Raw genomic sequence first — 23,247 nt, 5'->3', positions numbered from 1 at the left:
CGACAGGTGGGCGGCCGACCCAGGGCGTGTGCAGGAGCCCGCCTGGGATTCCCTACAGCAATGCGAAGAGGGCTACAGGCGAATCGAATCAACGAAAAAGACACGCCGGAAAAACGGAGAGGCGCTGGTTTAAACAGGCAGCGACAGCTGGAGCAGCAAAGGGAGGATGAATTATTTGGAGAATGGACATGGGAAGACGTATTGGATGGTAAAGGTTGTTACACTTGGGAGGAGATATTGGCCGGAAGAGATCGCCTCCTATGGGAACAGGTGGAGGCACTAAGGAGAGCAGAGGCAGCGGGAGATAGGAGCCGACGATACGAGGGAACACGGTTGGCAAGGAAACCGGAAAAACAGCCCAAAAAAATTATTGGGGGGGAGCTAGAAGGGAGAATAGTTATGCCAGGTAGGAGACCTGCGCATACTCCCTGTGCTCACCGTTAGGCTAGAGAGACCGGGCAGGCACCGTGTTATGCTATGGAGCTCACAGTGTTTTCAGTGCGGGAGCATAGCCCGGTGAGGCACATACCAGCTCTTCCTATTGGCCGGGCTAGAGTGGGCATCGAGCCAGGGAAGCTTGGGCAGGCTCGGTGCTCTAGAGCTCCAGTGCGCCTGCACGGTCCGGTCTATCCAGAGCCACCTCTACACACCAGTCCTCCGGTAGCAGCTCCCCGCACCAGGCTTCCTGTGCGTGTCCTCGCGCCAGTACCACCAGTTCCAGCACCACGCACCAGGCCTCCAGTGCGCCTCGCCTGTTTAGCGCAGCCAGAGCTTTTCTCCTCTCCTGCGCTGCCGGAGTCTCCTGTCTGTCCAGCGCCACCAGTGCTCCCAGTCGGCCCAGCGCGTCCAGTGCGCATCGCCTGTTCAGCACAGCCAGTGCTTTTCTCCCCTCCTGCGCTGCCGGAGTCTCCCGCTTGTTTAGCGCAACCAGAGCTGTTCTCTTCTCCTGCGCTATCGGAGTCTCCCGCTTGTTTAGCGCAACCAGAGCTGTTCTCTTCTCCTGCGCTGCCGGAGTCTCCTGTCTGTCCAGCGCCACCAGTGCTCCCAGTCGGCCCAGCGCGTCCAGTGCGCCTCGCCTGTTCAGCGCAGCCAGAGCCTTTCTCCTCTCCTGCGCTGCCGGAGTCTCCTGTCTGCCCAGCGCCGCCAGTCGGCCCAGCGTCACCAGTCTGCCAGGATCCGCCAGAAGTGCCAGTCTGCCAGGATCCGCCAGAAGTGCCAGTCTACCAAAATCTTCTAGATCGGCCAGACAACCTTAATCATCCAGGTCCACCAGCCATCCAGGATTTACCGGAGCCTACTACCTGCCTGAGCTTCCTCTCAGTACTGAGCTTCCTCTCAGTACTGAGCTTCCTCTCAGTACTAGGCTCCCTCTCTGTACTGGGCTCCCTTTCAGTACCGAGCTTCCTCTCAGTACCGAGCTTCCTCTCAGTACCGGGCTTCCCCTCAGTACCGGGCTTCCCCTCAGTACCGGGCTTCCCCTCAGTACCGGGCTTCCCCTCAGTCCCGGGCTGCCCCTCTGTCCCGGGCTGCCCCTCTGTCCCGGGCTGCCCTTCTGTCCTGAGTTGCCCCTCTATCCTGAGTTGCCCCTCTATCCTGAGTTGCCCCTCTATCCTGAGTTGCCCCTCTATCCTGAGTTGCCCCTCTATCCTGAGTTGCCCCTCTGTCCCGAGCTGCCCCTCTGTCCCGAGCTGCCCCTCGGTCCCGAGCTGCCCCTCAGTTATGTGGGGATCAGGGTGAGGACTATTAGGCCATGGTCGGTGGAGAAGGTGGGTTATCCTAGGACGCGTAGGGGATGAACTAGGACATTTATGGAGTGGGGTCCACGTCCCAAGCCAGAACCGCCACCATGGACAGACGCCCACCCGGACCCTCCCTATGCTCTTGAGGTGCGTCCCGGAGTCCGCACCTTAGGGGGGGGTTCTGTCACGCCTTGGTCATTGTATCTTGTGTTTTTGTTATATGTTTGGGTAGGCCAGGGTGTGACATGGGTTTATATGTTGTTATTTCGTATTGGGTTTGTATTAATTGGGAGTGTGTATTATTAGGGGTGTGTCTAGTTAGGCTTGGCTGCCTGAGGCGATTCCTAATTGGAGTCAGCTGATTCTAGTTGTCTCGGATTGGGAACCGTATTTAGGTAGCTTGAGTGCACGTTGTATTTCGTGGGTGATTGTACCTGTCTTAGTGTTAGTCACCAGATAGGCTGTAATTTGTTTCACTTGTTTGTTGTTTTTGTATTTTCATTATTTCATGTACCGCTTTATCTTTATTAAAGGTCATGAGTAACCTACACGCTGCATTTCGGTCTGCCTCTCTTCTAACAGCAGACGAAGTTCATTACACACAGCAGTACTTGAGATGGTGTATTTAATGAAGTAAAAAGTGAAGTTCTTCAGGAAAACATGTAACTCCACAACCTCAAAAGGAATCCTACAAGAACAAAGGTAATCCTCCAAGACAAAAAAGGTAAATCCACAAGGTGGAAGGTAAAGCACAAAAAGCCTCAAAAGATACTCAAAAACAAACAAACAAGAACAAAAAACAGAATTCCACAAGAGAGTCCACCGGGATCAACAAGAGTTCACAGAGTACTAGGGCTGGGTGCTAACATACAAACACAGAGCAAAGAACTGAGGAAAACAAAGGGTTTAAATACAATCAGGGGAAACGAGGCACAGGTGCAAATAATAATGGGGATCGAGGGAAAACAAAAGTTCAAAAGGCACAATGGGGGCATCTAGTGACCAAAAACCGGAACAACCCTGGCCAAATCCTGACCAGCTCTCTCAGGGTGGAGGGCCCTGAACTGACGAATGAGGTCAGGGTCCAGTATGTCTTTGGCAGGAACCCAGGAGAGCTCCTCGGGACCGTAGCCTTCCCAGTCCACCAGATACTGCCAGGACCGCTGCACCCGGCGGGAATCCAGTATCCGATGGACGGTATAAGCCGGCTGGCCTCCAATGACACGAGGCGGAGGGGGAGGTCTGTCTGCCGGGACAAGGGGAGAAAAAACAACAGGTTTTAATAAGGAAATGTGAAATGTGGGATTAATCTTAAGGGATCTGGGTAACTGTAGGCGATAAGAAACTGGGTTAACTCTCTTGGCAACCTTCAAAGGGACCGATGTATTTTTGGGACAGCTTGCGAGACTCCACCCGTAGTGGTAAGTCTCTTGTGGAGAGCCAGACTCTCTGGCCGGGGCGCAGGGTAGGCCCGGGACGGTGACGTCTGTTGGCTTGTTGTTGGTACCTCTGTGAGGAACGCATAAGATTAAGACGGGTCTTCCTCCACATAAGCCGACAGCGTCTGACGAACTTCAAGGCTGAAGGCACTCTGACTTCTGCCTCCTGGTCCGGGAACAATGGAGGGGCATAGCCAAACTGACACTCGTGCGGGGACATACCAGTGGAGGAGGAGCGCAAGGTGTTGTGCGTGTATTCGGCCCAAACAATGAAGGACGACCATGTGGACGGGTTGTTACGAGTCATACATCGGAGGGTGGTTTGCAGCTCTTGATTCATCCTCTCAGTTTGGCCGTTGGACTCCGGATGGTACCCTGAAGATAGACTGGCAGAAGCCCCCATGAGTTGGCAGAAGCCCTTCCAAAACCTAGAGGGGAACTTGGGACCTCTGTCAGAAACCATATCTTGAGGAATGCCGAAGACTCGGAACACATGATTAATTACCAACTCAGCCGTTTCCTTGGCAGAAGGTAACTTAGTCAACCTGGCCGCCTTTGAAAACCTGTCGATAATGACTAGGATAGTAGTATTGCCATGGGATGGAGGAAGGCCAGTAATGAAGTCCAACGAGATATGGGACCAGGGTCTGTGGGGAACAGGTAAAGGGTGAAGGAGTCCTTGCGGGCGGAGGTGAGAAGATTTGCCCTGGCAGCACACGGGGCAGGCATTGACGAAAATGGCAACGTCTTCTCTTATGGTAGGCCACCAGAACTTACGCTGGATGAACTCCAAGGTGCGACCTATGCCCGGGTGACAGGTGAGGCGAGAGGAGTGCCCCCACAGAAGGACCTGAGTCCTCACTGCCTTGGGGACAAACAACCGATTGGCAGGACCTCCTTTCGGGTCCGGTTCAATAGCTTGAGCTCGTCTCACGGTATCCTCAACTTGCCACGAGATCGGAGCCACGATCTTAGCAGCAGGAAGGACAGGCATGTCCGTGTCATCTCGAATGGCAGGAGCGTAGACTCGGGACAGGGCATCCGGTTTGAGATTCTTCGACCCCGGGCCGATAGGTGAGGATAAACTGGAATCGATTGAAGAAAAGAGACCATCTAGCTTGTCTAGAGTTCAACCGCTTCGCCTGCTGGATATACTCCAGATTTTTTGTGGTCCGTAAGCACTTGAAACGGGTGAGAAGCCCCCTCGAGCCAGTGTCTCCATTCCTTCAATGCCATCTTAACCGCTAGGAGTTCACGATCCCCCACATCGTAGTTCCTCTCAGCCGGGGTAAGCCGGTGTGAGAAGAAAGCGCACGGATGAAGCTTCTTGTCTTCACCCCTCTGAGACAGGACAGCTCCAACACCAACCTCTGAGGCATCTACCTCCACCACAAACGGTTCATCCGTAGTCGGTAGTATCAGGATGGGAGCAGAGAGGACGCGCTGCTTGAGTCCTTGGAAGGCCGTCTCAGCTTCTCTTCCCCACAAAAACCTTGCATTGCCACCCTTGGTTAAAGCTGAGAGAGGGGCTGCCACCAAGCTGAAGTTCTTGATGAACTTGCGGTAAAAGTTAGTGAAGCCCAGGAAACGCTGAACTTCCTTAACGGATTTGGGGGTGGGCCAATCCGCTACCGCCCCTACCTTCCTGGGGTCCATTTGGACTCGACCGGGTTCCACTACAAATCCCAGGAATTGTACTCGGGATGAATGGAATTCACATTTTTCCGGCTTAACGTACAGATGGCTGTCTAGGAGGCGTTTGAGTACTTGTCTGACATGCTTAGTGTGTTCTTGAAGAGAGCTCGAAAAGATGAGGATGTCATCCAAGTAAACGAACACAAATATGTTAAGCATATCCCTAAGCACATCGTTTATGAGCGCTTGGAACACTGCTGGGGCGGGCGTTGGTCAGGCCGAAGGGCATCACCAAGTATTCATAGTGACCAGTAGGCGTGTTGAAAGCGGTCTTCCACTCGTCACCAGGTCTGATCCGCACAAGATGGTATGCGTTCCGCAGGTCAAGCTTAGTGAAAACAACTGCTTCCTGGAGCAGCTCGAAGGCTGTGGCCATAAGGGGTAGCGGGTAACGGTTACGGACGGTTATGGCATTGAGTCCCCGGTAGTCGATGCAAGGACGTAATCCACCGTCTTTCTTGGCCACAAAGAAAAACCCTGCTCCCGCCGGGGAGGTGGATGGACGCATGAGGCCTGCTTCCAGAGCGTCCTTGATGTAGGTATCCATAGCAGCTCGTTCGGGTGGAGATAGGGAAAAGATCCGACCCCTGGGAAGTGCCTGGAAACAGTTCGATGGGGCAATCATAAGGTCTATGGGGTGGTAGCATGGTGGCCCTCTGTTTGCTAAATACCAGTTTGAGGTCATGGTAACACTCGGGAACTCGGGTCAGGTCGATGGATTCTAAAGACTCGGGAGTAGAACTCGGGGAATTCGGGAAAATACAAGTAGCTTGGCACGTAGGACCCCACTGCTTGATAGTGCCCACAGACCAGTCGATGTGAGGGTTATGGCTGTGAAGCCAGGGGTATCCAAGGACGAGAGGGAACTCGGAACAGGAGATCAAATGAAAGTTCATCAATTCCTGGTGTTGTGAAACTGAAAGTCGCAAGGAGGTAGTGACATGAGTGACAAGTCCAGATCCCAAAGGGCTTCCATCCAATGTAGTAACCCTCATGGGGTCACTTAGAGGTTCAGAGGGAACGCCATTCTCCTTCGCCCAGACACCATCCATGAAGTTACCTGTGGCTCCAGAGTCTACCAAGGCTTGAAGGTGAAGCTTGTGGTTGTCCCAGGAAAGGGTGACTGGAATGAGCAGACGGGAGTTGGACGGATGGGAGGAGGTTATGTTTCCCGTTACAGTTCCCCCCGGTCTGTACGGGACAGAGCGTTTCCCTGGAGCCCGCCAGGAAAGGGTGACTGGAATGAGCAGACGGGAGTTGGACGGATGGGAGGAGGTTATGTTTCCCGTTACAGTTCCCCCCGGTCTGTACGGGACAGAGCGTTTCCCTGGAGCCCGGGACACGTGGAACGGAAATGGCCCGGTTTGCCGCAATATAGACAGCGTCGCTCCCTCATCCGGCGGTCTCTCTCAGCCTGGGAGATGCGTCCAATCTGCATGGGTTCCGGTGGAGCCAGCGAGGATAAAGGTGGGGACTCGGAGCTGGGACTGATAGGGGCTAGAGGTCTACGGTTGAGTTCTCTCTCTCTCAGACGCTGGTCAATGCGTGAGGCCAACTTGATCAGGGACTCGAGATTGTCCGGTGGTTCCCGAGTGGCCAGTTCATCTTGGATAGTGTCGGAAAGGCCTTTCAGAAAGCACACCGTGAGCACCTCGTTGTTCCAGCCACTCGCTGCTGCCACCATGTGGAACTGGATGGCATAGTCCGTCACGCTGCGCCGACCTTGGTGGAGAGTCAGGAGCTGTTTGGCTGAGTCAGGACCACTGCTTGGGCCTTGAAACACTCATTTGAATTCCTCAGCAAAGGCAGAGTAGCTGGCACAGCAGGAACTATGGGCATCCCACACAGCAGTAGCCCAGGCCAGGGCTTTTTCCGACAGCAGGGTGATGATATATGCGATCTTAGACCGGTCGGTGGGGAACGACGAGGGTTGCAGCTCGAAGGAGAGAGAACATTGGGTGAGAAACCCTTTACAAGCACTTGGATCACCTGAGAACCGTTGGGGAGGTGGAAGACGAGGTTCAGCCAGAGGGTTAACTGCCATGGGTACGTGAATCTGAGGTACTGGGATGGGAACTGTTGCCGGGGTAAGTCGATCAGATATCTGCTTTATGGAAGTCAGCATCTCCGACAGAAGATGAGAATGTCTAGCCATTAAGGCCTCTTGCTGAACCAGGGCGGCTTCGTGGCGTTGGACAGTCTCCTGGTGGTGGGACAGCATGGCAACAAGGTCCTGGGAACTGGCTGCCTCTGGGTTCATTTTTGGGCTCTGTGTTTCTGTCAGGACCCGGTTACAAACCCGGGTCTCCAGAGTGAGAAACAGTCACTTAACCAACTGAGCCACGAATAGTCGGCAGAACCCAGAAGATGAGGCAGACTGTCACGTTCTGACCTTTATTTCCTGTGTTTTGTATTTAGTTAGTATGGTCAGGGCGTGAGTTGGGTGGGCAGTCTGTTTGTTTTTCTAGGTTTTGGGAATTTCTATGTTTCGGCCTAGTATGGTTCTCAATCAGAGGCAGGTGTCATTAGTTGTCTCTGATTGAGAATCATACTTAGGTAGCCTGGGTTTCACTGTGTGTTTGTGGGTGATTGTTCCTATCTGTGATTTCACCAGATAGGACTGTTTTGAGTTTTCACATTTATTGTTTTTTGTAGTCAGTTGTTCATGTGTACCTTAACGTATTAAAAAGAACCATGGACACTTACCACGCCACGTATTGGTCCTCTGATCCGTTTTGCCTCTCCTCTTCGGAAGAAGAGGAGGAAATTCATTACAGAATCACCCACCCAAATCGGACCAAGCGGCGTGGTAAAGGACAGCGACGACAGCAGCAGCAGCAGCAACAACAGCGGCCAGCATCACAGGAGGAATGGACATGGGAGGATGTATTGGACGGCAAGGGTTGCTACACCTGGGAGGAGATCCTGGCGGGAAAGGATCGCCTTCCATGGGAACAGGTGGAGGCAGCTAGGAGAGCAGAGGCAGCCGGAGAGAGGAGCCGGCGATGTGAGGAGGCAGCACGGCAGTGCGACAGGTACGAGAGGCAGCCCCAAAAAAATTTGGGGGGGGCAGACGAGGTGTGGTACTAAGCCAGGTAGCAGACCTGAGCTCACGCCTCGTGCTTATTATAAGCAGCGCATTACTGGTCAGGCACCGTGTTATGCGGTTAAGCGCACGGTGTCGCCAGTGCGTGTCCATAGCCCGGTGCGCTATAGGGCAGCCCCCCGAAAGTGCCATGCGAGTGTGGGCATTGAGCCATGGCGTATGGTGCCTGCTCAGCGGGTCTGGTCGCCGGTATGCAGTTTTGGTCCAGGTTATCCTGCGCTGGCTCTGCGTGCTGTGTCTCCGGGTCGCTGGGAGGGTGCAGTGTGTCCTCTGCCTGCGCTCCGCTCGTGCCGGGCAACTGTGGGAGTGGAGCCTAAGGGAGATGTGCGTGTAGTAATCACTAGATCTCCCATGCTTACCCACAGCCCGGTTCAACCTGTGCCTGCACTCTGGAGGGTCCGGGCTAGAGTAGTTGTCCAGCCTGGGGAAGTGGTGCCAAGGTTGCGCACCAGAGCTCCAGTGCTCCCCCACAGCCCGGTCTTTCAGGCTCCTCCTAACACCAAGCCTCCTGAAGGTCTCCCCAGCCTGGTGGTTCCTGTGACAGCCCCACGCACCAGGCTGTCTCTCTGTCTCCTTCCTGCAGGTGCTCCCGCCTGTCCGGCGCCGCTGCCGGAGCCTCCCGCCTGTCCGGCGCCGCTGCCGGAGCGTCCCGCCTGTCCGGCGCCGCTGCCGGATCCTCCCGCCTGTCCGCTGCCGGAGCGTCCCGCCTGTCCGGCGCCGCTGCCGGAGCCTCCCGCCTGTCCGCCGCCCCTCAGCCCAGAGGCGCCAGAGCCCCTCAGCCCAGAGGCGCCAGAGCCCCTGCCCCTCTGTCCAGAGCTTCTGCCCCTCTGTCCCGAGCTGCCCCTCTGTCCAGTGGGGTCATTGAGAGGGGTTGCCATGGTGAGAAAGCCACGGAGGCGGACAATAAGGCGGACTAAGACAATGGTGAAGTGGGGTCCGCGTCCCGCGCCAGAACCGCCACCGCGGACAGACGCCCACCCAGACCCTCCCCTATAGGTCAAGGTTTTGCGGCCGGAGTCCGCACCTTTGGGGGGGTACTGTCACGTTCTGACTTATTTCCTGTGTTTTGTATTTAGTTAGTATGGTCAGGGCGTGAGTTGGGTGGGCAGTCTATGTTTGTTTTTCTAGGTTTTGGGAATTTCTATGTTTCGGCCTAGTATGGTTCTCAGAGGCAGGTGTCATTAGTTGTCTCTGATTGAGAATCATACTTAGGTAGCCTGGGTTTCACTGTGTGTTTGTGGGTGATTGTTCCTATCTCTGTGATTTCACCAGATAGGACTGTTTTGAGTTTTCACATTTATTGTTTTTTGTAGTCAGTTGTTCATGTGTACCTTAACGTATTAAAAAGAACCATGGACACTTCCCACGCCGCGTATTGGTCCTCTGATCCGTTTCGCCTCTCCTCTTCGGAAGAAGAGGAGGAAATTCATTACACAGACACAGCAGTACTTGAGACAGTGTATTTAATGAAGTAAAAAGTGAAGTTCTTCAGGAAAACATGTAACTCCACAACCTCAAAAGGAATCCTACAAGAACAAAGGTAATCCTCCAAGACAAAAAAGGTAAATCCACAAGGTGGAAGGTAAAGCACAAAAAGCCTCAAAAGATACTCAAAAACAAACAAACAAGAACAAAAAACAGAATTCCACAAGAGAGTCCACCGGGATCAACAAGAGTTCACAAGGTACTAGGGCTGGGTGCTAACATACAAACACAGAGCAAAGAACTGAGGAAAACAAAGGGTTTAAATACAATCAGGGGAAACGAGGCACAGGTGCAAATAATAATGGGGATCAAGGGAAAACAAAAGGTCAAAAGGCACAATGGGGGCATCTAGTGACCAAAAACCGGAACAACCCTGGCCAAATCCTGACAAATATGTCCAGGTAAGACGTCTGAGGTTACGTACACAGCTATACAAAATATTTACAGTAAAAAAAAACACTAGCATTTCTACAGTAAAACTGTGCACTTACTGTTTTTCAGAGAGTAATGGAGGTGGAAGCACTGGAAAGACCACATTCATTTGTATTTATCGATGAAGCTGGATTTAACCTTGCCAAAACACGGCGCAGAGGAAGGAATGTTATAGGTCAAAAGGCCACTGTGGAGGTTCCAGGCCAAAGGGGGGGAAATATCACCATGTGTGCTGCAATGGCCAATGATGGTTTGCTTCTCAACACACCACTCATTGGCCCATACAACACAGAAAGGCTTATAGCTTTCCTATAACAGCTCTATGCTCAGCTAGTGCCAGCAGAACAGGGGGAGCCAGTAAGAAACCCCCAAGTTTTTGTCATAGTTTGCAATAACGTTGCTTTTCACCACTCTGCAGCTGTCACAGATTGGTTTGCAGCACATCACAGATTTATGGTTTTGTACCTGCCTGCATATTCACCCTTCCTCAACCCAATAGAGGAGTTTTTCTCTGCCTGGAGGTGGAAAGTGTTTGGTCACCACCCACATGACCAAATGTCTCTTTTGGAAGCCATACGTGCCGGATGTGAGGACACGAGTCCAGAGGACTGCCAGGGATGGATAAGGCACATCAGAAGGTTCTTCCCCAGGTGCATGGCAAGAGAAAACATTAGATGTGATGTTGAAGAAAACCTGTGGCCTGATGCTAGAGAGAGGCAGGATTAGCCCCTCAATTATTTGTTCGAATTACAGTATGTACTTTTAGTTTCTACCTTTTTTTCTCATTACTGTAATTGCGTAAATTTACTACAGACTATTGAAGCAAACTGCTAATTTTCATTTACGTTAAAGAATTGTTATGTTCTAAAAAATATAAAAAATCATGTGAAAGAATGCCACTCTTTTCTTTGAAGAAAATATTACTTTGTATGAAGTCACTGAAATTGTTCAAACTGTAAAGATGAAAAGTTTGTATTTTCTGTATTGGTGTTTGATGCTAGTGTTTTTACTCTCAGTGTGTTCTGAGTGACAGTGTGTGTTATCTCAGTGAGGGTTGTGCATCGTGTTTGGCTGCACTGAGCGTGTTTTGAGCCATGTGTTAAGAGTTGTGTTGCTTGGAATGAGTTTCGCAGGTGATGTGAACTGTTTAGCTCAGGTGACTGTTGGTAGTGCAGACTGTAGTTAGAGTTTTGCACATGTGACTCCAGTTGTGCCCACTGTCATTTAGCAATCGGAAAAAACTGTAATGATATATTTATTACCTATTTGTGGATATTCATGGAACAGATCTCTAGTGGTTTATATCTGATCTACCTCTGAATGGACCTCACATCACCATCCAGCCACAATCATATTTTTCTCCATGTGATAGATTCTTCATAAATGGACTCACTCACCTCAGAGATGTTTTCTCTGAACAGGATGTCTGGTACAGAGGCCAAATACTGCTGGCTAAACCAACACGCTGCAAGCTGCAATTCCAAAAATGCAGGGGCATCTGCAAATGTGCACAGCGAATAGAGAGAGAGGGAGGAGGGAAAGAGAGAAAGAGAGAGGCATTTTATGATGCTATAATTAAAGAACTCTGTCCTTCCTGGCTCTGTGTGTGTGTGTGTGTGCGTGTGCTCGTGTGTGTGTGCGCGTACGCGCTAACTGGACTCATGGGGCTTAGGGACACAAAGAGAGGGCTAACCCCCTACCCTCGCTACCCACAATACCCTTGCTAGCAGGGTCAGCCTTTGCATCATAGCAGGTATTCAACTAAAAAGGCTCTGAACATCTCAATGAAACTAAATGGGGAATAATAATAGGTCTGCTGAGAGTTGTAAAGGCTAGAATATTTAATGATTGGAATATTGATTATAGAGCAGAGTGTATTTGGATGTGCCTTTCATTTGAAACGTGAACTGACCTCACCTATTATGAATGTGTTATATAGTGTCTATCTATGGTGCAAGAGACCCTGTAGCCATTTTGTGCAGAATCGGGCCATAACTTACCATTCAAAGCAGTATAGAAATACAGAAACTGCTCCTGTAACTAACCTTCGGTCGTGTTCATTAGAGTACACAACAGAAAACATTTCACAGCAGAAAACAAAATGTATTTCTTATTGGGCAAGTCCAGGTTGTCCCTCCATGTTTCTGTCTGTTTTCTTCGGTTCCATGCCAACTGAACATGACCCTGATGTCCTCTCTCCTTCCCCTCTGTCTCAGTGCTGCCCCCGGTGTTGGTCCCGCGGAATAGCGAGTTCAATGCCAAACACAGCATGCTACCACGCTTCCGCAACCCTCTGCACCAGAACGAGCCCCACATGCCCCAGAACGCCACCTTCCCAGAGTCCTTCTCCCAGGCGAACACCCAGATGAACTTCCCCCCAGACACAGACACACTCCCCTGGGGGGAACAGCTACCCCGGCTCCCCTGGTAGTGGCAGCAGTGCAACCTTCCCCCACTCCCCCCACCAGCTCTGACCCAGGCAGCCCATTTCAGATGCCAGGTGAGCCGCCAGGTCAGATGCCAGGTACAATTCACTAATAACTTTTATAATGGTTAGTGTGGTAACAATGTGTTGAATTATGCCTTCCCCCTCTTGGGTATCTACACTGTGTACAAAACATTATGAACACCTTCCTAATATTGAGTTGCAGACCCTTTCCCTCAGAACAGCCTCAATATTGACTCCAATGCTTCCCACAGTTGTGTCAAGTTGGCTGAATGTCCTTTGGGTGGTGGGTCATTCTTGATACACACGGGAAACTGTTGAGCTTGAAAACCCAGCAGCATTGCAGTTCTTGACACACTCAAAAATGTTTGACCTGGCACCTACTACTATACCCCGTTCAAAGGCACTTCAATCTTGTGTCTTGCCCATTCACCCTCTGAATGGCACACATACACAATCCATGTCTCAATTGTCTCCAGGCTTAAACATCCCTTATTAACCCGTCTCCTCCCCTTCATCTACACTGACTGAAGTGGACATCAATAATGGGTCATAGCTGTCACCTGGATTCACCTGGTCAGTCTGTGTCATGGAAAGAGCATGTGTTCATAATGTTTTGGACACTCAGTGTATATATGTGTGTGCTTGGCAAATGGCTGATCCTATATAAACAATGGAATAGGCTAAGCAGCAATAGACTTACTGTTGTTGATGACAGTAAGTAAAGGATGTACGACAGGAATATTCAGGTAGCTGTACTGTGTAGGTCTGCGTTTCCCAAACTCGATCCTCGGTCCTCCAATGAGTGCACGTTTGAGTTTTTGCCCTAACCCTACAGAGCTGATTCAAATGATCAAAGTCTGTTGGCTATTTGAATCAGCTGTGTAGTGTTAGGGCAAAACCCAAAACGTACACCCCTTGGGGTCCCGAGGACTTTGAGAAACTCTGTTGTAGATAAAGTTGTTTTTGTCAGCATGTTGGACTAAACCAAAGGCTCTAAAACAGATAAAGCTGGTAAGTCAATGTTTACATTTACATTTACATTTAAGTCATTTAGCAGACGCTCTTATCCAGAGCGACTTACAAATTGGTGCATTCACCTTATGACATCCAGTGGAACAGTCACTTTACAATAGTGCATCTAAATCTTAAAGGGGGGGGGGGGTGAGTGGGATTACTTATCCTATCCTAGGTATTCCTTAAAGAGGTGGGGTTTCAGGTGTCTCCGGAAGGTGGTGATTGACTCCGCTGTCCTGGCGTCGTGAGGGAGTTTGTTCCACCATTGGGGGGGCCAGAGCAGCGAACAGTTTTGACTGGGCTGAGCGGGAACTGTACTTCCTCAGTGGTAGGGAGGCGAGCAGGCCAGAGGTGGATGAACGCAGTGCCCTTGTTTGGGTGTAGGGCCTGATCAGAGCCTGGAGGTACTGAGGTGCCGTTCCCCTCACAGCTCCGTAGGCAAGCACCATGGTCTTGTAGCGGATGCGAGCTTCAACTGGAAGCCAGTGGAGGGAGCGGAGGAGCGGGGTGACGTGCGAGAACTTGGGAAGGTTGAACACCAGACGGGCTGCGGCGTTCTGGATGAGTTGTAGGGGTTTAATGGCACAGGCAGGGAGCCCAGCCAACAGCGAGTTGCAGTAATCCAGACGGGAGATGACAAGTGCCTGGATTAGGACCTGCGCCGCTTCCTGTGTGAGGCAGGGTCGTACTCTGCGGATGTTGTAGAGCATGAACCTACAGGAACGGGCCACCGCCTTGATGTTAGTTGAGAACGACAGGGTGTTGTCCAGGATCACGCCAAGGTTCTTAGCGCTCTGGGAGGAGGACACAATGGAGTTGTCAACCGTGATGGCGAGATCATGGAACGGGCAGTCCTTCCCCGGGAGGAAGAGCAGCTCCGTCTTGCTCTTCCTCCCGTATAGAGTGACAGTTGGAAGACTTCTTTCTCTCTGGTTTAAACCCCTTCTCACCCCTCTCCCTGCCCTCCTCCAGAGACCCCCCCTCCAGCCTACTTGCCCCCAGAGGAGCGGATGACTCAGGACTGCCCTCAGCCCATGGACACCAACCTGATGGTCCCCGCGTTGCCCCTGGAGATCAGCAACAGGCCAGGTAATCAGCTGTGACATCACCCTCTTAGAGCTGTCAGCGCCCCACCAGCTCGTACTACAGGTGCAAGGGGTTTTCTGGGTACAAGTACGCAACCATGACACACTGCTTTTTATTTGTTGTGGTGAATCAAACTCAGTTTAATAGGCTATGTAGTTGAAAGTAACACTTGAAAAGTAGTCGTGGTTGTTGGGGTTTGTGGCAGTGTTCATTAAAGTTCTCGTGCTTGCTGTAAAGCTAGTAAGAAAAACGGATCTAAGTGCTTTATCCCTCTGTTAAAATAAGGGGTGATTCATGTGATCACCTTCAAAATTGCACATCATGAGTTGGAAAAGATTAGCTAAAAAACAATTTCCTTCATATATTCATTTAAAAGGGAATTTTCTATGATCATTAATGCAGGGTAAATGGAAAATAACATGCGTATCCATGTTCAGAAAAGCAGAGCATCTCACACCATTTTGAGGCATTAGGTTTTAGATTTTAGTATGATGAACACAAAAGCGTCAGTCTATACATGCAACCCAGAGGAAAGATCAGAGAGTCTGCCAATTAAGTATGGTCTCAGAGCAGTTTTTACGAGGCCTTTAAAAGCTTCTGGCTGACATCATCTCTGCCGGTGGTAATTAACTGAAAGCTCGTTAAGAATTGGCCTCACTAATTTCATCCAACTTTTATATTTACATTTACATTTAAGTCATTTAGCAGACGCTCTTATATCTGAAACATTTGTTTAAAAAAAAAACTTTACATTTACATTTAAGTCATTTAGCAGACGCTCTTATATCTGAAACATTTGTTTAAAAAAAAAAACTGGTTGAGAACCCTTGCTTGCTACCACCTACCTCAACTGTGGTTCAGTCAATCGTTAGTTGCTGTGGAGATCTGGCATTCCTACACATCACACATCTGAACAGCCAGTCCATACGCAAAAGTCATGTATGCCACAAGTCAAGTCATGTATGCCACAAGTCAAGTCATGTATGCCACAAGTCAAGTCATGTATGCCACAAGTCATGTCATGTATGCCACAAGTCAAGTCATGTATGCCACAAGTCAAGTCATGTATGCCACAAGTCAAGTCATGTATGCCACAAGTCAAGTCATGTATGCCACAAGTCAAGTCATGTATGCCACAAGTCAAGTCATGTATGCCACAAGTCAAGTCATGTATGCCAAAAGTCAAGTCATGTATGCCACAAGTCATGCAGGCTGTTTACATGGCAAAATATAATGTGTCAAAGGGGTTTGACTTTTGAAGTTGAAGCAATTTTGAAGTGTCTACAGTACACAGTCTGTGGATACTTTCAGCAGCCAAGGTATTGGGCAGAATTGTACAAACTGTTTTACACTCGCTAAAACCAGTATTGCAATCTCCTTACCAATCCCCCTATATAATTGTTACGCATCCAGTCACAGTAGTATCCCCACCCACACAGATGGATATTGCAATGGGTGTGGAGAAATACTCCCTGGAAGTGGCGATTGGGGAATTTTCTGTCCTTCCCCAAGCTGCATCCTATGTAGTGTTCTAGAGGTCCGGGCCGTTTCCATTGTGGGCCGGGCCGATGGATCTAGGAAAAGCATAGACCAAATACACCTGATGGCTGCTACTCTCAGCAGAGGAAGTTAGGGAGGAGTATGCCCCTTGGATAAACTCTCCCTCCCTCCCTTAGAGAGAGGGGGCCAGCTGGCATAAAGCTCGCCCAAGATACCGGGCAGAGAGAGACGGCACCAGGCGGGCACCGGCTTGGTCTATTGACTGACTGCTTGACTCAATAAATACTGATCCCAGACCAGACTAGACTGCCCGCAGTCAGTGGACCGTATTTGATCAAGACTGGCCCTGTCCAGACTGACCACAGTCAGTCTACTGGGGTTGGATGGATTTGTCAGCATTGATTTTCTGTTTCTGTTGTATGCAAACATGACCTATAGCTCTCTGTGTGAGACTTAACGTCACATACCACACATTTCATACACCTTTCCCACGTTTTGTCATCGACATACAAATCAACATTTTTTTCTCTAATCCTAGTAAAGGAAGGAGATGAAAGATGAACATCTGCTATATCAGACTGCAGCTCAAAGTCAGACAAGACAGACAGACTTGAACTTTATCAGAACATAGGGCTTGATGCTCATGAGCCACTCCAGTCAATCTGCACGTGCATGTGTGCATAAATGTCTCACTGTGTGTGTGTGTGTGTGTGTGTGTGTGTGTGTGTGTGTGTGTGTGTGTGTGTGTGTGTGTGTGTGTGTGTGTGTGTGTGTGTGTGTGTGTGTGTGTGTGTGTGTGTGTGTGTGTGTGTGTGTGTGTGTGTGTGTGTGTGTGTGTGTGTGTGTGTGTGCACCTGAGTGTGTGTGTGTGCACCTGAGTGTGTGTGTGCACCTGAGTGTGTGTGCGCCTGAGTGTGTGTGTCTGATTATACACACATCTCACCCTTTCTGTGTGTGTTTGACATCCTGTACAGATGTTCAGCCGGTGGCCTACGAGGAGGACAAACACTGGTGCTTCATAGTGTACGACAAGCTGAACAACCTCCCTCTCATCCCTGTCTCCTCTCCTCCCTTTCTCCTAGATGTTCAGCCGGTGGCCTACGAGGAACCTAAACACTGGTGCTCTATAGTGTACTACGAGTTGAACAACCGGGTGGGCGAGGCGTTCCAGGCCAACTCTACCAGCGTCCTGGTCGACGGCTTCACCGACCCGTCCAACAACCGCAACCGTTTCTGCCTGGGCCTCCTCTCCAACGTCAACCGCAACTCAACCATAGAGAACACCCGGCGACACATTGGCAAAGGTAAAAATGGCCATGGAAGGGAACACTTATATTGCCTTATATTATCCCAAATATAAGGCCATGGACACACTGTCCACAGGACTAGTTCAATTGTTAGTGTCAGTGTTTATTTTTTTATTTAACCTTTATTTAACCAGGTAGGCCAGTTGAGAACAAGTTCTCATTTACAACTGCAACCTGGCCAAGATAAAGCAAAGCAGTGGGACAAAACAACAACACAGAGTTACACATGGAATAAACAAAAGTACAGTCAATAACAGAATTGAAAAATCTATATACAGTGTGTGCAAATGGAGTAAGGAGGTAAGGCAATAAATAGACCATAGTAGCAAAGTAATTACAATTTAGCAAATTAACACTGGAGTGATAAATGTGCAGATGATGATGTGCAAGTAGAAATGCTGGTGTGCAAAAGAGCAAAAAAGTAAATAAAAACCATATGGGGATGAGGTAGGTAGATTGGATGGGCTATTTACAGATGGGCTATGTACAGCTGCAGCAATCGGTAAGCTGCTCAGATACAGTGTGTTATGGGCTGTGGCTAAATAGGAGTGGTGCTGTCCAATCAGCATTTTAATGGATCAAATTAAGAATCCAAGCAAGTTGCCAAGGGCAAGAATATTCCATTCTAATCTACTGTACTCTACTCCATTCTAGTCCCATGTAACCCTCTCTTCCCCTCTCCCCAGGAGTCCACCTGTACTATGTGGGTGGTGAAGTGTATGCTGAATGTCTGAGTGACAGCAGCATCTTCGTCCAGAGTCGGAACTGTAACTACCACCATGGCTTCCACCCCACCACCGTCTGTAAGATCCCCAGCGGCTGCAGCCTCAAGATCTTTAACAACCAGGAGTTTGCTGAGCTGCTGGCCCAGTCCGTCAACCACGGGTTTGAGGCTGTCTACGAGCTGACCAAGATGTGCACCATCCGCATGAGCTTCGTCAAGGTAACCGTCATAGACATACATCCCATAATATAGAGAATATAATGTTAAATGGTTCAGAATGAATGATGGGGTCATGAGATGAAGACGAGAAAATTCAAAGAATAAAGGAAATACGATTGAAAGAACCATGATGATAATACATGTCCCTAAAGAGTATATCGCTCTTCCTCTTGCTCTCCCAGGGCTGGGGTGCAGAGTACCACCGCCAGGACGTGACCAGCACCCCCTGCTGGATTGAGATCCACCTGCACGGTCCTCTGCAGTGGCTGGACAAGGTGCTAACCCAGATGGGCTCCCCCCACAACCCCATCTCCTCCGTGTCCTAGACTTTCCCCAGGCTCCAGGGCTGTCCAAACCCAGCATTTAGGTTCCAGTGGGATGGGTGGGTTTCAGGTTGGGGGTCAATTCTAATTGAAATCAGTCAATTCAGGAAGTAAACTGGAATTTTAAGAGAATCTAAATTAAAATAGGAAATTCAGTTTATTTACTGTATTGACTGAATTGACTGAATTGAAATGGAATTGACCCCCAACCCCTGTGGGGGGGGGGGTGAGATAGAAGCATCTGGAAGATACTTGATCTTTGTGACCAACTGTAATAATTATCAATCAGACTCGAATCATTATAAACTAATCATCAATTTAGCATTACGCAGAGTATCCTCCTCATATGGGGCCCATATTCAGAAAGAGTCTGAACGAGGATCAGTTTGGCCTTTTAGATCAGAATGAATAAATGTATATGGACTGGGGGGACCTAAACATAGATCAGCACTCTAATACGTGAATATGGGTCCCTGATCTTGTTCTGGCAGTTTTCCCCTCTTTCTTTCCCCTTCCCCTGTTTTTTGGGTTAACATTGGAAACCCATAAAGCCAGTTTCATGTGTTGCTACAACGAAAAATGTGTACAGAATTGGAAGGATTGAAAGACAACCAATATGGATGAAAAGATTTAGAAATATTATGTTTCTTATGAACATATTTAGAAAGTAGGAAGATACTGAGGTCAGTAAATACAAATGTCTCTCCAGAACCCTACATTTTTTAGTTTTCTTTTTAGGTTTTGGCAAATTAAAAAGAGTTGAAGAAAAAGAGCCCTACATAAAATCCCTTTAGATTATTTACAAACCCTGTCATGAGGAGAAATCAGGAGAGGGCGTCCGTGGGAGCGGGGTGGGAGAGTGAGGTGGGCATTGTGGGATTGTGCTCACAGGACATAAGATTTTTTTTAAATTGTACATAAATAAATACTTCTCTTGTGTTACACCCGTGTTACAACTGAACTTAACGACTTGAATCGTGTTTTAGGCATACTCAACATTAGATCAAAGTGTTGTGCAGTCAGTTTTGCAAACGCATAGTTTGGTTTAGTGTAGCAAATCACCGTTTGGCTTGTTTAGGTAGTGACAGAAGGATGACATGAGACAGAGACAGAGACGGGCACAAGCGTATGATAGTTCAGTTTGACCCTAGCTGTGCATGGTACAGCAAAAAAAAGAAAATAATCAATTGTAGAGTCACATAGAGCCCCACAGTGGAGGTGTCATAATACCCACAAAACCTAGTGGTCAAACAGGAAAATGGTTCCAATCATTTTTCCCATAGGGGATTTTAGAAACACTTCAAATAAGGACTGGTGGAGAATAACGATTGGAACCATTTCTCTGTTTGACCGCCAGGGTTTATGAATATTATGACACGTAAAACAATGGCATCCTTCAGAACTTGTTGACCAAAAAAAAAAAATTGTAGTTTCACTGGTGAGTAAATTACTGATGGCCCTAATATATGATTTGATCATTTTTTTAAAAAATGCAGACTGTTTTTGTCTTTCAATTATTGTAGGCTTAGAAAAACCCATCCGCAATTACAAGTTGTATTGATTTTTGTATTTTTTGAATATGTTTTCTTGTTGTTTCTTGTTATCTGCACTTTCACGGATTGTTGCCTCTTCTTTTTTTTTCTTTGCGCTGTTTTTGCTGAGTAGTACTCCCAGAAAGCAGTTTTATTCCATGAATATCAAGTCTCTACTGGAAGATTCAATAAATAAAGTTGTTTCATTACCTGTGGCCTTATATTGTTTTCATTTTTTAAGAATAAAAGAACGTTAATGTCAATGTCCACGGATGTCAACACGTGTAATGTTGGTATCATAAGCTACATAACAGTTTCAAGTTGACGCTCTAGAAAGTTCAGTATAAATATTGCATAAGAGCCCATTTAGGCTTGATCTGAAATGTGATCGGATGCGCCATATGGAGTGGCGCAATCCCGGATCCTCTAGAGGCACGCAGAGACCTAATTGAACTCTACCGCATCGCTATGCGCCTCTCAAATTTTATAACAAATGCGGAGGGCTCTGTATAGCTCCGCATTGACATGATTGGTTAATGGTAGGTGGGGGCGAGAGGTCCTGTTTAAACACAAACTCACTTCCTTGAAAACTTAATTCACAACTGCTCTGCGCTGCTTGGTGAAAATCAAGAATGCCCTGACTTCTGCAGAGGCTGTATCACCATAAATGCTGCATGGCCAATGCAGACGTCCTAATGGCCATGTAGCGCCTTTAAGCAAACAGAAGAATACACCATGATGATATTTAACCTCAAATAAAATAAATCACAAAATCATTCATATTTAGTCAAGAACGCATATTTTGCAAGTATGATTCTTTGAGGGTGAGTTCTCATATGAGGAGAATGAGTGGATAGAAGAGTGGTGTGACCAGATATAGTTAGTGGAGTCTGATGGGAGGAGCTATAGGAGGACGGGCTCAAATTGTACTGGCTGGAATGAAATGAATGGAACGGAATCAAACACATCAAACAGCTCCTCCCACCAGCCTCCTCTGATATAGACTGAGGCCATGGTATTGGAAGAACACCTGTTGCAAGGCCCTTAGGTATAAAAGCCTTCGGATCACCCTTGGGGAGTTGGGACATGAAATTGACACACAATTGACACAATTGACACAGCCATAAGACTCCTGAACAGGTAATCAAATGGCTACCCGGACTATTTGCATTGTGTGCCCCCTCCCAACCCCTCTTTTTACGCTGTTGCTACTCTCTGTTTATCATATATGCATAGTCACTTTAACTATACATTCATGTACATACTACCTCAAAAAACCACAATGACACCATTCTGTATACTTCTGGCCCTTCTTTGGACACTGTGTTAACTAACCCCCAGATGAGCTTCAATGCCATACAACTCTCCTTCCGTGGCCTCCAGCTGCTCTTAAATGCAAGTAAAACTATATGCATGCTCTTCAACCGATCGCTGTCCGCACCTGCCCGCCCGTCCAGCATCACTACTCTGGACGGTTCTGACTTAGAATATGTGGACAACTACAAATACCTAGGTGTCTGGTTAGACTGTAAACTCTCCTTCCAGACTCACATTAAGCATCTCCAATCCAAAATTAAATCTAGAATCGGCTTCCTATTTCGCAACAAAGCATCCTTCACTCATGCTGCCAAACATACCCTCGTAAAACTGACCATCCTACCGATCCTCGACTTCGGCAATGTCATTTATAAAATAGCCTCCAACACCCTACTGAACAAATTGGATGCAGTCTATCACAGTGCCATCCGTTTTGTCACCAAAGCCCCATATACCACCCACCACTGCGACCTGTACTCTCTCGTTGGCTGGCCATCGCTTCAGACTCATCGCCAAACCCACTGGCTCCAGGTCATCTACAAGTCTCTGTTAGGTAAAGCCCTGTGTAACAGTATAATTTTAAACCGTCCCCTCGCCCATACCCGGGCGCGAACCAGGGACCTTCTGCACACAACGACAACAGTCACCCTCGAAGCATCGTTACCCATCGCTCCACAAAAGCCGCGGCCCTTGCAGAGCAAGGGGAACTACTACTTCAAGGTCTCAGAGCAAGTGACGTAACCGATTGAAACGCTATTTAGTGCATACCGCTAACTAAGCTAGCCGTTTCACATCCGTTACACTCACCCCCCTTTTGACCTTCCTCCTGTTTTCCGCAGCAACCAGTAATCCGGGTCAACAGCATCAATGTAACAGTATAATTTTAAACCGTCCCCTCGCCCATACCCGGGCGCGAATCAGGGACCTTCTGCACACAACGATAACAGTCACCCTCGAAGCATCGTTACCCATCGCTCCACAAAAGCCGCAGAGCAAGGGGAACTACTACTTCAAGGTCTCAGAGCAAGTGACGTAACCGATTGAAACGCTATTTAGCGCACACCGCTAACTAAGCTAGCCGTTTCACATCCGTTACACCTGACTTATCTCAGCTCACTGGTCACCATAGCAGCACCCACTCGTAGCACGTAATCCAGCAGGTATATCTCACTGGTCACCCCCAAAGCAAATTCCCAAAGCAAATTCCAGCCTTTCCTTCCAGTTCTCTGCTGCCAATGACTGGAACGAACTGCAAAAATCACTGAAGCTGGAGACTCATATCTCCCTCACTATCTTTAAGCACCAGCTGTCAGAGCAGCTCACAGATCACTGCACCTGTACGTAGCTCATCTGTAATATAGCCCATCCAACTACCTCATCCCTATACTGTATTTATTTATCTTGCTCCTTTTCACCCCAGTATCTCTACTTGCACATTCATCTTCTGCACATCTACCATTCCAGTGTTTAATTGCTGTATTGTAATTATTTCACCACCATGGCCTATTTATTGCCTTAACTCCCTTATTTTACCTAATTTACACTCACTGTATATAGACTTTTTGTTTTCTTTTGTTCTACTGTATTATTGACTGTATGTTTTGTTTATTCCATGTGTAACTCTGTGTTGTTGTATGTCAAACTGCTATGCTTTATCTTGGCCAGGTCGCAGTTGCAAATGAGAACTTGTTCTCAACTAGCCTATCTGGTTAAATAAAGGTGAAATATATATATTTTTCAATAGATTAAAATTGGACCGACCAGCCAGTGCTCCCGAACGTTGGCTAACTTGGCTATCTGCATTGTGTCCCGCCACCCACTGTAACGATTCTCGTCGGTGGAAGGAGAGGAAGACCAAAATGCAGTGTGGCAAGTGTTCA

At 48.5% G+C, this 23,247-nt stretch overlaps 1 protein-coding gene across 1 annotated transcript in view; it reads left to right on the top strand.

Annotated features, from left to right (window-relative positions):
- Nucleotides 1-20,261, top strand: part of LOC124002033 (mothers against decapentaplegic homolog 1-like) — a 45,082-nt gene extending 24,821 nt beyond the window's left edge. The window contains 7 exon segments of the mRNA XM_046309244.1: nt 12,113-12,285; nt 12,287-12,355; nt 12,357-12,396; nt 14,332-14,448; nt 17,028-17,249; nt 17,939-18,195; nt 18,378-20,261. Of these exon segments, the coding sequence (XP_046165200.1) occupies nt 12,113-12,285; nt 12,287-12,355; nt 12,357-12,396; nt 14,332-14,448; nt 17,028-17,249; nt 17,939-18,195; nt 18,378-18,521 (1,022 nt within the window). The 3' untranslated portion in view covers nt 18,522-20,261.
- Nucleotides 20,262-23,247: the final 2,986 nt, after the last annotated feature.

This window comes from Oncorhynchus gorbuscha, linkage group LG17 (assembly GCF_021184085.1).
Source record: "Oncorhynchus gorbuscha isolate QuinsamMale2020 ecotype Even-year linkage group LG17, OgorEven_v1.0, whole genome shotgun sequence".
NCBI classification, from domain to species: domain Eukaryota; kingdom Metazoa; phylum Chordata; class Actinopteri; order Salmoniformes; family Salmonidae; genus Oncorhynchus; species Oncorhynchus gorbuscha.
The sequence above is the reverse complement of the archived record's forward strand: the minus strand, read 5'-3'. Positions and strand labels throughout refer to the sequence as shown.